The sequence below is a fragment of the Mus caroli genome, unplaced genomic scaffold (genome assembly GCF_978045245.1).
Source record: "Mus caroli unplaced genomic scaffold, Mus_caroli_1 scaffold_7, whole genome shotgun sequence".
NCBI classification, from domain to species: Eukaryota; Metazoa; Chordata; class Mammalia; order Rodentia; family Muridae; genus Mus; species Mus caroli.
The window spans coordinates 96,231,991-96,246,345 of NW_028227262.1; the positions used below are offsets into that span (position 1 = coordinate 96,231,991).

General features: G+C 47.6%; 1 protein-coding gene across 2 annotated transcripts in view; it reads left to right on the plus strand.

The window, feature by feature from the left end:
* Jazf1 (JAZF zinc finger 1) overlaps positions 1–14,355 on the plus strand; it is a 316,738-nt gene that overhangs the window by 299,240 nt on the left and 3,143 nt on the right. For both annotated transcript variants that reach the window (XM_021165549.3, XM_029478835.2), the window contains one exon: positions 7,277–7,446. In XM_021165549.3, coding sequence (XP_021021208.1) covers positions 7,277–7,446 — 170 coding nt within the window. The remainder of the gene's footprint in view (positions 1–7,276; positions 7,447–14,355) is intronic.

Sequence of the window (14,355 nt, forward strand, 5' to 3'; positions counted from 1 at the left end):
AGTCAGACACACACTGTAAGGGGACCCTAGGATGCATAGGTTGTACCTGCGGGACAGTGGCTTCCATGGACAGGCCATCAGAGTGGATTTCATGGTAGAGGTGATTCTGAGCTAAAATGAGCTGAAAGCTATGTGAGCATCTACCCATGAGAGAAGATGGGAGAAAAGCACTCCCTGAGGGAGGCCAGTTGACATTTTACACACACATGGTAAGTGTCATCACTGTGACTCCAGTGGACAAGACAGAGCTTAAGTGGCCATAGGCAGAGGAGATAAAACATTAGTTAAGAATAACAAAGCACTGACTCCTGTGAGCATTCAACTAGAAGTGTTTGCAATGGACTCACGCCATCCAGTGGTCTAGTACAATGGGATCCAGTACAGCAGTGTCAGCTATCTGATCCCAGAGGGCAAAGACAGAGGCAACACAGAGCACTCAGCACAAACAGACTCTGCAGCTCCCGAGGGCGGGGAGACACTGTGACCAACACAACTCTTATAAGAGAAATCGCTCACTACAGTTTTATAGTGGTAGTCCATGATCATTAGTGGGAACTAGACAGGCAAGATGCAAGAGCAGTCAACTAAGAGCTTTATACGCTGATCTGCTGGCAAGCAGAGAGAGAAACTGGGCCTAGTGTAGGCTTGTGAAACCTCAAACCCACTCACAGTGACATCCCTCCTCCAGCAAGGTCACATTATTCCAGCAAGACCACAACAGCAAGTCCCACTAACTGGCCTGGTGACGACACATTCAAACATATGGCCTACGGGGGTCATTTTCATTCAAACCACCACAGAGTTCTTAGACATTAAAACATCTAGCAGTGGAAACTTACCTCTGTGGAAACAAATTTTAGAATAAATCCTTGGGAGCAGGGATTAGAATCAGATTTTAAAAGCTAACGTGAGGGCAGAAGCAGTGAGATGGCCCAGCAAGTAAGAGTGCTGGTTTCAGGCCTGGTGGCTCAGATTCAATCCCGGGACCCATAGAAACCGAAAGCTGAATATGGCAATGCACAGTGGTAACCAGCACTCCAGCAAGATCTGAAACAGAGACAGGAGAATCACCTAGAAGCTCACAGTGAGTAGAGTGTCAGAAGCCAGATAGACCATCTCAAGGCGGTAAACAGAGCAAGTTGTCCTCTGACCTCCGTACATATGCTGTAATACCCCACCATTACACACACCCAAATAATAAACTCAGAAGTGAACACTGCACAGAGCACAGCCAGCAACAGAGAACTGATTAAAAAAAAACAGACAACAGTGAGAAGAGCATTTGTTCTCTCAAGATCCCGGTACCCACGTGAAAAGGTGGGCATGGCTGTTCATGCCTGTAACCTCAGCACTGGGAACAGTGGGCAGTAGATTCTGGTAGCTTTATGACCAGCCAGCCTAGGCAAAGCATCGTTGGTTCAATAAGAAACCCTGTCTTAAAAGAATGTGGCACAGAACAGTAGTGGCACACACCCAGTGTCCTCCACACGCACACATGGGCATGAAAATCACACACAATTGGAGGTAGAAAATTTGAATATAGAGTGTTTCCAGAAAGCTAGAAGACAGAGAACCTTGCGAAAGGGGTTTACATGGTAGGAGACATGAAGGGATATCCAGGTCGGGGTGAAGCCACCAAGGCCTGGCCTGCAAGGGGCTGGTTAGGTCAAGATTAGAACCAGAGTGAAGGTGGCTTACGATGAACAGCAGTGAAGCCAGGATAGAAGTAAGGTGGGGTTGAGCTTAAACAGAGGCAGTTTCCGGTTCTGCTGGAGCCGGCCCGCATCTGTGAAAGCAGCGTTTGAATAGTGCAAGGCCTAGAGTCAGACCATAGGCACCTGCCCTGGTCTGCCATCTCCGTAAGTCCCTCTGCTTCACAGCGTGAAGTCATACGAGGAGAGTTTAGCCAGATGTGGTTGTCCATACCTGTGATCTCGGCACTCTTCAGGCTGAGGCAGGAGAATCACATGTTCAAGGCCAAGCTGAGTTATATAATAAGAACCTGTCTCAAAAATAAATCCAATAAAAACTCTTGTTTACGAAGTAGACAAATCCTGATAGAAATAATCTCAAGAGTCCAAACCAGGAAGTAAAGCAAGGTTGCCTTCCTTTTTCCAGCTCCCCTGACTGAACTGGGCCACACGTTTTGCTGGCCTGCCTGCCTGCCTGCCTGCCTGCCTGCTTCTCTCCCAGCTTCTCCCTCTCTCTTACCTCTAAAGTTATTTTATAGAGCTTATTTTAGGTGTATTTATTTGGCACAGTCTCAGACTAGCCCTGGAACTTAGCCTCCTGTACCAAGAAGACTCCAGGAGTTCTGGTGTGTACCGTCAGCCTGCCTCTTCCTCCACTTATATCTTGCAGGTCTTGGAACCCCAGGGCAGCCACAGCTAAGCCCGACACCTAGCTGTCACCACGGGGCTGCTTCATAGCACTGGGATCAGATTGGACTCACCTGCCTTTAAAACATTTTCTTTGTTGTTTTAAAAATGTTTATTTTCCAAATGTTTGTTTTACATGGATAGGTGTATTGCCTGTATCTCTTGCATGCAGTGCCTGTGGAGGCTGGAAGGGGGCACCAGAACCCCTGAACTTGCCATGTAGATGCTGGACTACTCTTAAGCATTGAGCCATCTCCCCAGCCCCTTTAAAATATTTTAAAGCTTAACTACTAAAAGAGAAAAGCTGATAGAATTTTGTTGAAATCTTTAGAATTTGACTGTATCAGCACTTACAGATGAGTATTTCAGAAATTCATTCTGGCTTAGTTATTTGATAGTTTTTAATATTTAAAAATGTTTGTTATGTAGAGCTACAGGTAGAAACAATTAGCAGTAAGCTAGTACAAGTAGATCTTAAATTTTCTTTTAAAGAAAGAGGTGTTCTGGGTATGGCAAACGTGTGCCTCTAATCCTAGTGTGGAGAGTTCAAAGCCAGCCTGCTCTGCATAATGAGATCTAGGCTAGCCTGGGCTACATACTGACACTCCGTCACAAAAGCTCAACAGCCAGGGCTGGGCGATGACTACATCCTGCCCTTGCAGAGGACCCAGGTCCAGGTCCAAGAACCCACAGCAGATGGGTCTGAACTGCCTGTAACCCCAGCGCCAGGGGGTCTCACACCCCTTATGGCCTGTGAGGGCATCATACTCTCTTGCTCCCACTCACAGACACACAAATACACAAAAATAAAAATAAGTCTTTAAATGTTTCCACCCAATGAGTAAACACAAAAATCAGAGCTTGCCTGAATGTGGTAGAGCAAGCCTAAAATAGCAGCACTCAGGGAGTGAAGGCATGAGTTCAAAGCCAGCCTGGCTACCTAGCAAGAGCTTTTGTTTCTGGATGCTTCTTTGTTTGTTTGTTTGTTTGTTTGTTTGTTTGTTTGAAGCTGGGGTTGGGGAGATGGTTCAGTGGTTAAGGATATACACTACCCATGCAGATGACCTGAGTTCTCTTCCCCGTACCCACACTGGAAAGCTCACAATTGCCTGTAACTCCAGGGGGATCTGTCATCCTCCTCTTGGCCTCTGCAGATACACACTCAAATACACGTACCAACAACACACAGTCAGTCACATATACATATGATTTTTTTAAAATAAAATAAATCCTTAAAAACAAGAGGACTTGTCTGTGTCATCGGCACCAGAGTTCCGATCCCAGCTCACGGCAAGCCAGCCATCTCCACCGTTACCCAAGCTCCAAGAGAGATGAGACAGGATGGTTGCTGGGGAGGGGCAGTGATATCCCATAATGAGCCGAGCCTAGGAGAAAGGAGGTGAAGAATCTTCCAGCAGCAGCATGTGGTGTCCCTCGTTGTCATCATCTGTCCCCAGTTGGTGTGGACTGTTGTCTCAGTACTGGTGAAGCACTCATTGCTGATTAGATAATTGATGGTAGACCCATGGTAGGCAGAAAGGCGTCTGGCTGAGATGTCTGCCAGAACCTGAAAGGTCTGAGTGTGCTGTTGCCACTGCTGCTTGAATATTAATGACCCAAGCAATAAAAACATGGCATGTGGGTGTTCTGGAAAGGCTGGCTTGTTTATCCAGATGCCACAAATGCACTTAGAACGACAAAGGAGGACTAGGGCGTTCTATAGAAATAAATGACTGTGCAGGGAAGTGAGAGAAGAGAGTGGAGGAGAAAGGACAAGGGTGGAGATGACCCTTGTGGCCCATGGGAACAAGTGGCAGAAACAGCAGGGCTTGTGGACAGTGACATGGGGTCTGCCCAAATGGCAGCTGTGAACAGGTGTGTGCGATTAGGGGAACACCTTAATATTTTTCTCATGTGAGTCACAAAAGCAATTTCTTTAAAAACTTTTTCAGACCACCTGTGGGAGTTTCTGGGCTGTCCCACAGAATGTGACAGAGTTCCTGTGTTGTCCCTCAGAGTGTGACAGTTTCTAGGCTTTCCTACAGAGTGTGCCCGAGTTTCTAGGCTGTCCCTCAGAGCGTGACACTTTTTTCTACTAGCCCCGCTTACCTCTCAAACTGGAAATGCTGCATGATCAACCAAGGTCCAACTCTTCAGACCCAGTTCCCACTGCCTAACAGAGTTTGAGCACACTGCCCCTACACCCTTCTCCCTCCCCCCTTTCTTAGTTCCTGAACTAGCTTTGTTGTTGTTGTTGTTTGTTTTTATTTGTTTGTCTTGAGACAGGTTCTTACTATGTGGCTCTGACTGTCCTGGAATTCATTATATAGACCAGGCTGGCCTTGAACTCACAGAGATCTGCCAGCCTCTGTCTCCCGAATGCTAGGATTAAAGGCATACAGCTACCATACCGAGCTTCTGAACTGGCTTTTCTAAAAGTGCTGCATGTAATATGTATGTGCAATATGTGTATGTAATATGTATCTGTAACATTATGAGTGAGTTCCTTACACTGCCGTCCGTTTACTTGAGTACTTACTGCACGTCAGCGGTGCTGTTGAGTATACTTCTAACCTTTAAATTATATTTGCAAAAAAGAGATTTGTACCACTTTCATGAAAAATAAAAAGCACGTGCCCTATCCCTCAGCTAACAAAAAACAACATGTGAGCCAGCTCTGACAGCTCTTTGTTCTAGAAGAGAACTAAACACAGGTCTGTCTTGTACATCACCTGCCAGCCAAGGGAGGCAATAAGTCTCATGCAGTCCCCTTGGGGCCCTGTGACGCATACATGTGGCCAGTGCAGTGCCCACAGTGCCCCACTCATGTTAGCACTGCCTTTGACTCGGACCGTGCCCTGTGCCCCACGGTATGGCATCCCTACCAGCCTGCTTTGCCTGTGGCCCATGTGGTTTCCAGCAACACCGCTCCTACCCCCTCAGGGTCTGGTCCCTTTTGATCCAGTTTAGTTTTAAAGTTTTATCTTCTACTGGGCTTCATTAAGGGGTTTCCCACCTCCTCCCCCAAGTTGTAAATGCTGAGCGGTTCTTGATGTTCAGGTGAACAAATTAGCCCAATTAGATGGGAAAATTAGTTGTTCTTACTTTCTGAAATCCTGCTGAAGGGCCTTTCCAAATCACAGTTACTGCTTTCAAACTAGCATTTTAAAGAACTCCAGCATGTGGCCTCTGTTTAAGAGTAAAATGTCTTATGCAATACCCTGCTTACAAATGGCTTTAGAGGTTTGCTCGGGACTGACTGGGAAAGCTGTGTGGCCAAGTGATGTGGAGTCTCTGGTGCAAGCATTACCAAGCTTGCTCTACTTTTATTTTAGATGATGGCGGGTGTTATATACAGCAGGGTTGACTAAAACCCACTTTTAATCCTAAAGCCTCATTTTAAGCAAATGTTTTCTCTGCACCTTGCCCTCTACCACCCCACACCCTCACCAAAAGTTCTTAGCAGACACAGAAACCCTGCTAAATGGTAAAGAGTAAGTGGTAAAGACCCAGCAAATGTGGAGGAAGAGGGACCCTGTGGAGGAGCCCATAAGCTGTAGGGTTATTGGGATGCAGCCGAAGGAACGAGCATCCCTCCGTGGCTAATAGAGCAGACACATCTTACCCTGCACAGGGGTCGGCTTCTTCTCTACCTCATCATCACTCCAGGACTGAGTGAGAGGAGGCATGGGGCTTACTTGAAACATCACGGGCACTCAGTAAACACGCAGTCACTCCTTCCTGGACCTTTGCAACGTTCAGCCTCAGATGATGGCGTCCTTGGCTGCTGGCTCAACTGCTCTTCAAACAGTCTTATTAATGCCTATTAAAATGAAACCCAATAAAAGTGCCAATATTTGGTGTTGAAATAATTGATGTTGCAGAGCGAGCCAATGAAGCACCTAGGCAGGCCCCTGGCGCAATTTAGCCTCACACCTGGGGGATGAATTTCACAACTGTAATTGCTACCATATAATTCTTATTAATGTTGTGCTATAATTCCTATTTATTCCACGGGGCTTGTAAATGCATTAGGACTTGTCAACATATTATTTTACACTGTTTATGATCTGTAGAATTATGTCCTTCAGGGTTGTATTGTGCAAAAGTGCAAAATAAATGGCTTTGGGCCTCCCTCATTAAAGAGAGTAAAATAGGAGCACTGTTGACGCGGTTCTCCATCCCAGCTGTCCTGAACCAGGAAAGCCGATTCTTAATTCAACTCTGGGCAGAGCCCCTTTCATCTTTAGGAATATAAAGGATTCATCTTCCATTCTGAGTAGTCATTCAACGAGTCAGGCCTGTTGGGAAGTGTGTGGCTGGAAGGCAGATGAGATAGGTGGATGGGAAAAGAATGTTTTCTCTCCAGGAAGCCAGACCTGCACCTCAGAGCTCTAGACATTCCCTGCTTCCTGGCTTGGGGTAGCCTGCCTGTAGTTCCACAGTAGCCTCTGTAAGCTAAAGATCCAACGTCTGGCCCCTCCTAAAAATCTGCTTGAAGCAGTTAGTGTTTTCTAGACTAGGAGAGCAAGAAACCAACGGACAGAGTTTTCCCCATCACCGTGTTCAGTCTAGCTTGTATGTGTATTAAGAGGGCTCTGTCATTGTTGTCTATTTGTGCTTGGACCCCTGGAGCCTTCCTGGTCCCTTTGCAGCCATGGGCAGTCCTAACTATAATCTTATCCCAGAATGAAATCCTTGCTTCACTAGTTCCTAGCTGTGGATTGCTGGCAAGCTTCTAACCTGGTCTTTTCCTCCCTAGGAGTAACAGCAGGCCACCTGGGTCTAGCATGCCCTCTGCTTGTACACCAATGGCTGCCACTATTGCTAAGCCTTCAGCCGACTTGTTGGGAGGGGGCAGCTTTTGACGGTCTTTGTACGTCTCTTCTGCTCCACAGGCAGCGAGTATGATGAGGAAGAGGTGGACTATGAGGAGTCAGACAGTGATGAGTCCTGGACCACAGAGAGCGCCATCAGCTCTGAAGCAATCCTCAGCTCCATGTGCATGAATGGAGGGGAAGAGAAGCCTTTCGCCTGCCCAGTTCCGGGGTGTAAAAAGAGATACAAGGTAAAGGAAAGGTCTCTTCACTCAGTGTAACTGCTTGGCAAAGAAGCACTGTAAAATAGCTGCCCTTCGAAATTCTAAAGAGAGCTGCCTGTGTGCCAGGGATAGACACTCATCGCCCATGTTCATGAGAGCAAGAGCCTCAGGGACGTGCACCCCGTGCCCAGTGAGCACTAGCTGGGGTTCTGGGTGATTGGAAGCCTTTCTCCTTCTCTGACTTGTGTGGGAGACTAAAGTCAAAGAGCTCCGTGGTAAGCGGCTTCTGGTTTTGATGCCTGTCAGAATATCCAGTGAAGGGACTGGAGCATCCGTGGTAGAGATGGTGATTAGCATGCAGAAGGGACTCAGTTCCTTCCAACACCATAGAAACAGAGCAAGGGCTGTGTCAACCTACTTATTTGCAAAACACTTTTTTTCAGTGCATAGATTTCCAGGTGGCTGGACCTGTAAAAGCCTCAGCTGGGTTTACAGAGCCTTCTGGAAAACAGGGTTGGGTGTTTACCTTCCAGCTGGGCAGTTCTTGCCCTCTCCCACCTCCCCATAAAAGACCAGGAAAAGAAAATGCTTTGATTTCTCCCTCTCGCCCGCATCTCCTCTGTCCACCTGCTGTGTCTAACAGTCCTAACACTAGGTGACTTAGGTAGCTGGTGGTACTAACTTTTCTACTGAGAAAACTACTAAGGACAAAACAATAAAAGAAGCACCAAGGAGAAGTGTGTACAGGAGGTCCCCACAGGTGTTAGCAGCTCTTTAAAATCAACTGTGTAGAAATGAAAAGCTCCGGAGCATGGCTGGTGGACACGACGGCACCAGCTTACCCTGTCTGTGCAGACTGCCTAGGTTTTAAAGGCTTGAAAGTCGGTAGCATGAGCGCATCTCACGCTGGTCCTTAAATATGTGTCTCTGAACAACTGTTAGTATTTTAATCTCGCTATTAGAAAAGCAGAAACCCCAACAGCTTCACAAAGGTGAGGGCATCACTCTGCTGCTGCGCCAGGTCTGGTAGACCAGATGGCCTTTGTTAAACAAACATGCAAACCTTAGGACAGAGGTGTGAGTCTTATCAACTCTACAAGGGCTGCCCAGTTCAGGTCAGCACACATCACAGAACACACTCGTACAGCTTCCATATCCAAGTTTAGAGGCACAGAGAAGAAGAGCCTCTAATGGTAACAGCACAGTATGCCAAAGGGCAAGATAGACCGGAGCACCCCCAAGGGCAGCTCTCACTGCAGGTTTTCCTCCTGTTTCAGCTTCACAGTAACAGCTGGACAGGGTATGTCACGGGTGTTCTGCCTGTGTTGGACCCATTCTCTCCACATCAGCTGCTCTTCAAACTGTGGCCGCCTCTCCAGTGCCTGCGGTGTGATCAGAGCCTTGTACAATAGCCATACTGAAGAGGGATCGAGGGGGACCTCAGAAAGAGGAGGAGGAACACAAACTCCACCCTTCACTCTGGGCCGGAGGGTGGGACATTCTTCCCCCTCCCTTATTCGTTGAAGAGTCTCTAGCAACCTCTTCCTCTATGGAAGCCTGGGTTCACATGGGCTTTGAATGCTCTCCCCTTTTAAGGCCAAGAGCAAACTTAGTGACCCTGTGCTGCAGGAACTGATTGGCTTCCAGCACACTGAGTAGCGGATGGCTCTAGTGGCTGTGAGGGAAGTGTGTCCCTTACTGATTCAGAATGCCAGAGACACCCCTAGCACAGAGACACCCCTAGCCACTCCTCCCAGAAAGATGCTGAGCTGCCCTGTGGCTATAGAGCAGCAGAGCTGTCCTGAGAGAATTCATTCACCTTCACTGTGCATAGGTCCCTGACGTGGTGGATAACCTCAGAACCAAGAAAAGGATAGTACCTAGAGAAGGGGATACTAGGCTCTCTGCACCCCAGACACCCTGGCCTGTCATGGCAGGATGTTTTGTTGGCGGTGGCAGCTGCGTGGGCAGCAGCTTTGGTGGTGTCTGTCCAAATCCCTCCTGTGTGCTTCCTGCCTCCCTGATGCCTCCCTCCCCTCTGTGCAGCTTCCACTCTTCTGCTTTGGAGGGAGCCCAAGAGCAGAGCCCCACCCCTACCCCAGCTCACTGCAGCCTCTTCCATGGAAAACTTGTAAAAGCAAGTCTAAACGCTCAGTGCTCAGTGTTCCCTGTGATGAGTTGCTCCTCACAGGTGTCTCTGCTGAGACCACAGCAGACAGACAGACAGACAGACCAGCACGGGCAGTGACTCCACTCCACTTCTTGGGGTGTTCCCACAAGGGGGCTCCCAGATGGATCCAGTTTCCTTTGGAGCTCTGCAGTTAACTCAGGAGCCTTCAGTGTGCTCCTTCAACCCATGTTCCACTTGAAATGTGTCCTGGGCTTAGATGGTGGCTCTTTGCCTGGCCTTGCCTCGTGTGTGCAGTGGGCCTGGGTGCTGTCCGTAGCTCCACAAGAACTCTTTCCTAACATCTCTTAAAACCTAGGAAATACTAAGCTCTAAGAGTAGGGGAACAGAATCAAATCCTGCCAACAGAATCTTCCTCTTTAGAAATGTTTGACACGGAGGAAACCTCATAAAGTATCTTTGTGTATGAAAAGGAGGCTTGTTTGATACTCATACATTCAAGTACAGCGCCTCCTCTGATGTGAGTAGTGAGCCCGTCCCACCACAGTCCCGCGGTACCTTCCACAGAACGGTGTGCACACCAAGCACGTGAGCCATGGCGGAGTGGTGTGCTTCTGACCACCTGGCTCTTAGTGTGTTGGCGCTGTGGAGGCAGGAGGCACACCCCTCCAGATGCTCTCCCTGCAACCGCGGCTCTCCTCCCCGTCCTCACCAAACTCCCCCAGAAACCCTCACTGTGTCCTTTCCATCAAACACCAGGGACCTCAAGGACCTCATTTCCAGCTTTCCTATCCAGGGCCGCACGTACTGGGTATATCTGGTCCAGTGCACTGAAAACAAAGATCACTCCATGGAGGTGGATGGCCCCATTCAGCATCTGGACTGCAGGCCTCCTGTGGACTACAAGTTTTGGAATAGCTTGTAGTTATTCTACTGACAAGCATAATTTGATAAGGGCAGTAGTTCTTAATGACAGAATCCAAATTCCCCTACTCGTAAGCTGTTAGCTTGCTCCTTCTGTTGCCTTCCTTCCTAGATAGCCCAGTGGCAAGACTATTTAGAGTCCCAGACCTTCACAGTTGGAAGGCGTGCCAAAGTCCCCCAGCTATGCGTTTGAATTGAGCAGTAAACAGTACCTAGCATTTTAGGAGGGTCCTTGAGGAAACACAGACTACACAAGTGCCATTCCTGACTCCTGTTCCAGTTCTGTAAGGCAGGTCATTCTCTGTCATTTCCTCACCCAAAATCTGAGTAGTTATCTGAAGACATCAAGCACCCAGCATTGCATTCTAGACTCTCCAATGAACTCCCTTATCCTTTCAAAATTTAATCTTGGCACCTCTGTTCAGAACCCAGAGGATTTGAGCATTTTGTTAATATTTCCAAGGGGCAAAAACTTGTAAGATGATGTCATCACAACTTTGAATGATGCTTCATCTTACCTTGCCATTTTATTGCCTACACATAGGATGAACGGGGTGAGGGTGCAGGGGGAATCTCTTCATCAAAAGTCTAGAGCTGAGGCTGGAGATGCCCAGCAGTAAGAGAACTTCCTGCTCTTCCAGAGGACCTGAGTGTGGGTACCCATGTCAAGGCAGCTCACAAGTGCATTCACAAACACACACAATAAAAATAGGAAAGTCGAAACAAGCCGGTGTGAGTCTGGAGTTGGGCTCCATGAGTGTGAGCATGTGCTGAGCACACATCACACACAGGTGCCCGAGGCAGACAAAGGAAAATTGCTGGGACTTGCTGGTTGCCATCTTAGCCCCAGGCTGAGACTTGGCCTTAAGGCAGTAAGGAAGGCAGAGAATAAAACAGACCTGCTCTGGCCTCTGCATACCCACAGGCACACACGTGCACACACACCTCTACACACAAGTGTGCACACACACTCTGTCACACACTGAACAGTCCACACTGTGGTAAGCCTTCCCCACTGCTACCTGGGAGTAGGCTAAATAGCAGCAGCATGGATGCTGCCCTGGACTCTCTGGACACCCTAAGAATGCTTCTAAATGTGCAGTTGGCTTCATTCTTCCCAGAATAAAGCTGTATAAGGTAGTTGTTTTTCAGAAACAGTCGGGAAAAGGCTATAGAACTTGCTGGATTCATTTCCCATTCCTGGTGAACTATGTGAGGATTTAAATGCTGGCTTCAGATCTCCCCTGGCCTAACTAGCTGCAGTTGTTCTGTCATTTTGCTTCTTAATGTATTTTCTCTTTTTCTATCTTGACAATGTCTGAGTGGTAGTGAGCATAGGATTAGCTTGTCACTTGTTTGTTTGAACCCAGTGTGCTGGTTAGTTTATGACTGAACTTGACGCAAGTTAGTCATCCAAGAAGAGGGAGCCTCAGTTTAGAACATGCCTCTGTAAGATCTGGCTGAAGGCAAGCCTGTAGGACAGTTTTTAAATGAGCAACTGATGGAAGGAGGGCACACGACCATTGTGGGTGGTGTCGTCCCCTGGTTGGTGCTCCAGGGTTCTGTAAGAAAGCCAACTGAGAAAACCATGGGAGCAGTCCAGGAAGCAGCACCCTCCGTGCCTCTATGTCAGCTCCTGCCTCCAGGTGCCAGCCCTGCTTGAGTTCCTGCCCTCACTGCTTTTGTTGATGAGCTGGTACATGGACCTGTCAGTGAAATAAGCCCCTTTCCTCACCAAGTGGCTTTTCACGGTATTCCATCACAACTGTAACCCTCACGAAGACATCCATCTTCCAACGAGACCCATGGGGACAGGACAGGAAATGTTTAGTAGCCACCCCCTCAAAAAGACTAGTGTTCAACTGAAGAGTCACTAAGCAAGCAGACAAGATGCATTCTTAACATTTACAAGCCAGAGAACCACCTTCACCACATTGGATTCAGAAGTCACAATTTCCAAGTTTTGAGGGGAGTGCTAGGGAGTAAATCTGGAATTCCATGCATGCCAGGCAAGTACTCTATTCCTGACCTACAACCTGGAGGTCTTCTCTTCTAAATTGTCACTCTCCCCCTTCCTCTCTCCCTCCCTGCCCAAACATAACACCTACATCTTGTCTTACTTACAGTTACTAGTGCTGTGATGTAGCACCAGGACCAAAGACAACTTGGAGAGGGAAGGGTTTATTCCTACTTCGTTTCATATAATAGTTTATCATAAGAAGCAGTGAGGGCAGGAACTCAAGCAGGACAGGAACCTGGAGGCAGGAGCTGATGCAGAGAGAGGCCATGGAGGGTGCCGCTTACTGTCTTGTTTTCCATGGCTTGTTCAGCCTACTTTCTTAAGAGGCTAGACCTACCAGTTCAGGGGTGACCCCACACACAGTAGGCTGGGCTTCTCCACATCAATCATTAAGAGAATGCCCTACAAGCTTGCCTACAGCCCCATCTTAAGAGCATTTTCTCAACTGGTCCCTCCTCTCAGGTAACTCTAGCTGGTGTCACGGTAAAATAAACCCAGCCAGCACAACTTCCAATTATTTTTTCACAGTTCTCTGAGTTGACTGAAATTGTCACCTGGATGTAGCTGCTCTAAGACACCAGGCTGGGGCTAAGGCCATTGGAAGGTGCATCTGGGCTAGATGTCCAGCTGGTACCTTCACCACAGGCCTGCATCCAGTGAGACCAGATTTACTAGTGAGGGGTGGGCTGCCTAGGCTTACCTATCTGCCATCACAGGAGGTCTGTATGAACCTGCTCCTCCAAGCTCCGACTCCCAACGTGCCTCTTAGCAAAATATGGGGTGTTCAGCCCAAGGCAGGAGGCTAACGATGCAAAAGACCAGAGCCAGGCATGTGTGTGGACAGAGCCCATTTGTTTTGATTGAGTCAGGCCAGGCCTGGGAACAAGTACAGCCTCTTGCCCTCAGCTTCAGTCATGCAGGGTTCTACTACAGAACGTGTACTGCAAATCCAAAAATGGTGTAACTACAGACACCTCTCAGCCACATTTTAACAGCAATCTTAATACTGAGGTACATGTTGTGAGGTGCCACTTAACACATGCACTCTGCAATAGTGTGCCATGGGCCAGGCAAGCATTGTAATGCCCTCCAAATAGCATCAGGAAACTCATTATTTTCTGAAGCTCAGGGCATCTGAGAAGTGCCCTAGGTACTTAAGGGACAGCCTCCTCACCCTTTTAGTAACCCGTGCTCAGCACCGGTGTTCACTGTGCTGTCTGTTCCTGTCCTCTAATGTGGCAGCTACTGATAGATACAGAGACTCTAAGTATCTTCTCTGCTCCTTCTTCACCTCTGGGGCCTGTTTGCTAAGCTGGTAAATAATCTTATAGTGTGTAAACTAGTGAGAGAGTAAAACCAATTGCTGGAAAACATTCTGATATTTTTATTTTACTTATTATTACTATTATTTGTTGAGGATTCTATTATAAAATTTACCCTTAATAGAGTGTTAAGATAAACTCCTGCACCTGGATGGGACTATTCCGGAACTATTCCCAACATACCTAGTGTATATGATGAATACCCAGAGTGTGGTTTCAACAAAGCTGGGTGACACACGGCAGCTGGGTGTTCTTCTCCACGAATTCCACTGAGAACAATTAGCAGCCACGCACAGGGAAGGAAAGCCATCTCACTACAGTCATGAAAATCTGTTTCATCTAACTATAAAACTAACCCTGTAAGTTGTAGTAGATTAGAGTCTGGGTCAGGCAAAGTTAAGATGAAAGCTGTTTAGCAAAAGTGAAGATGTTAGCAGCTGTTAGAGCGAGATACAATCTGAAAAAGAAGTCTTAAGAAATGTACACAGAGTATATAAGTATGCTGAAACTTGTCAGCAACCCAGTTAAAATGGACATACATT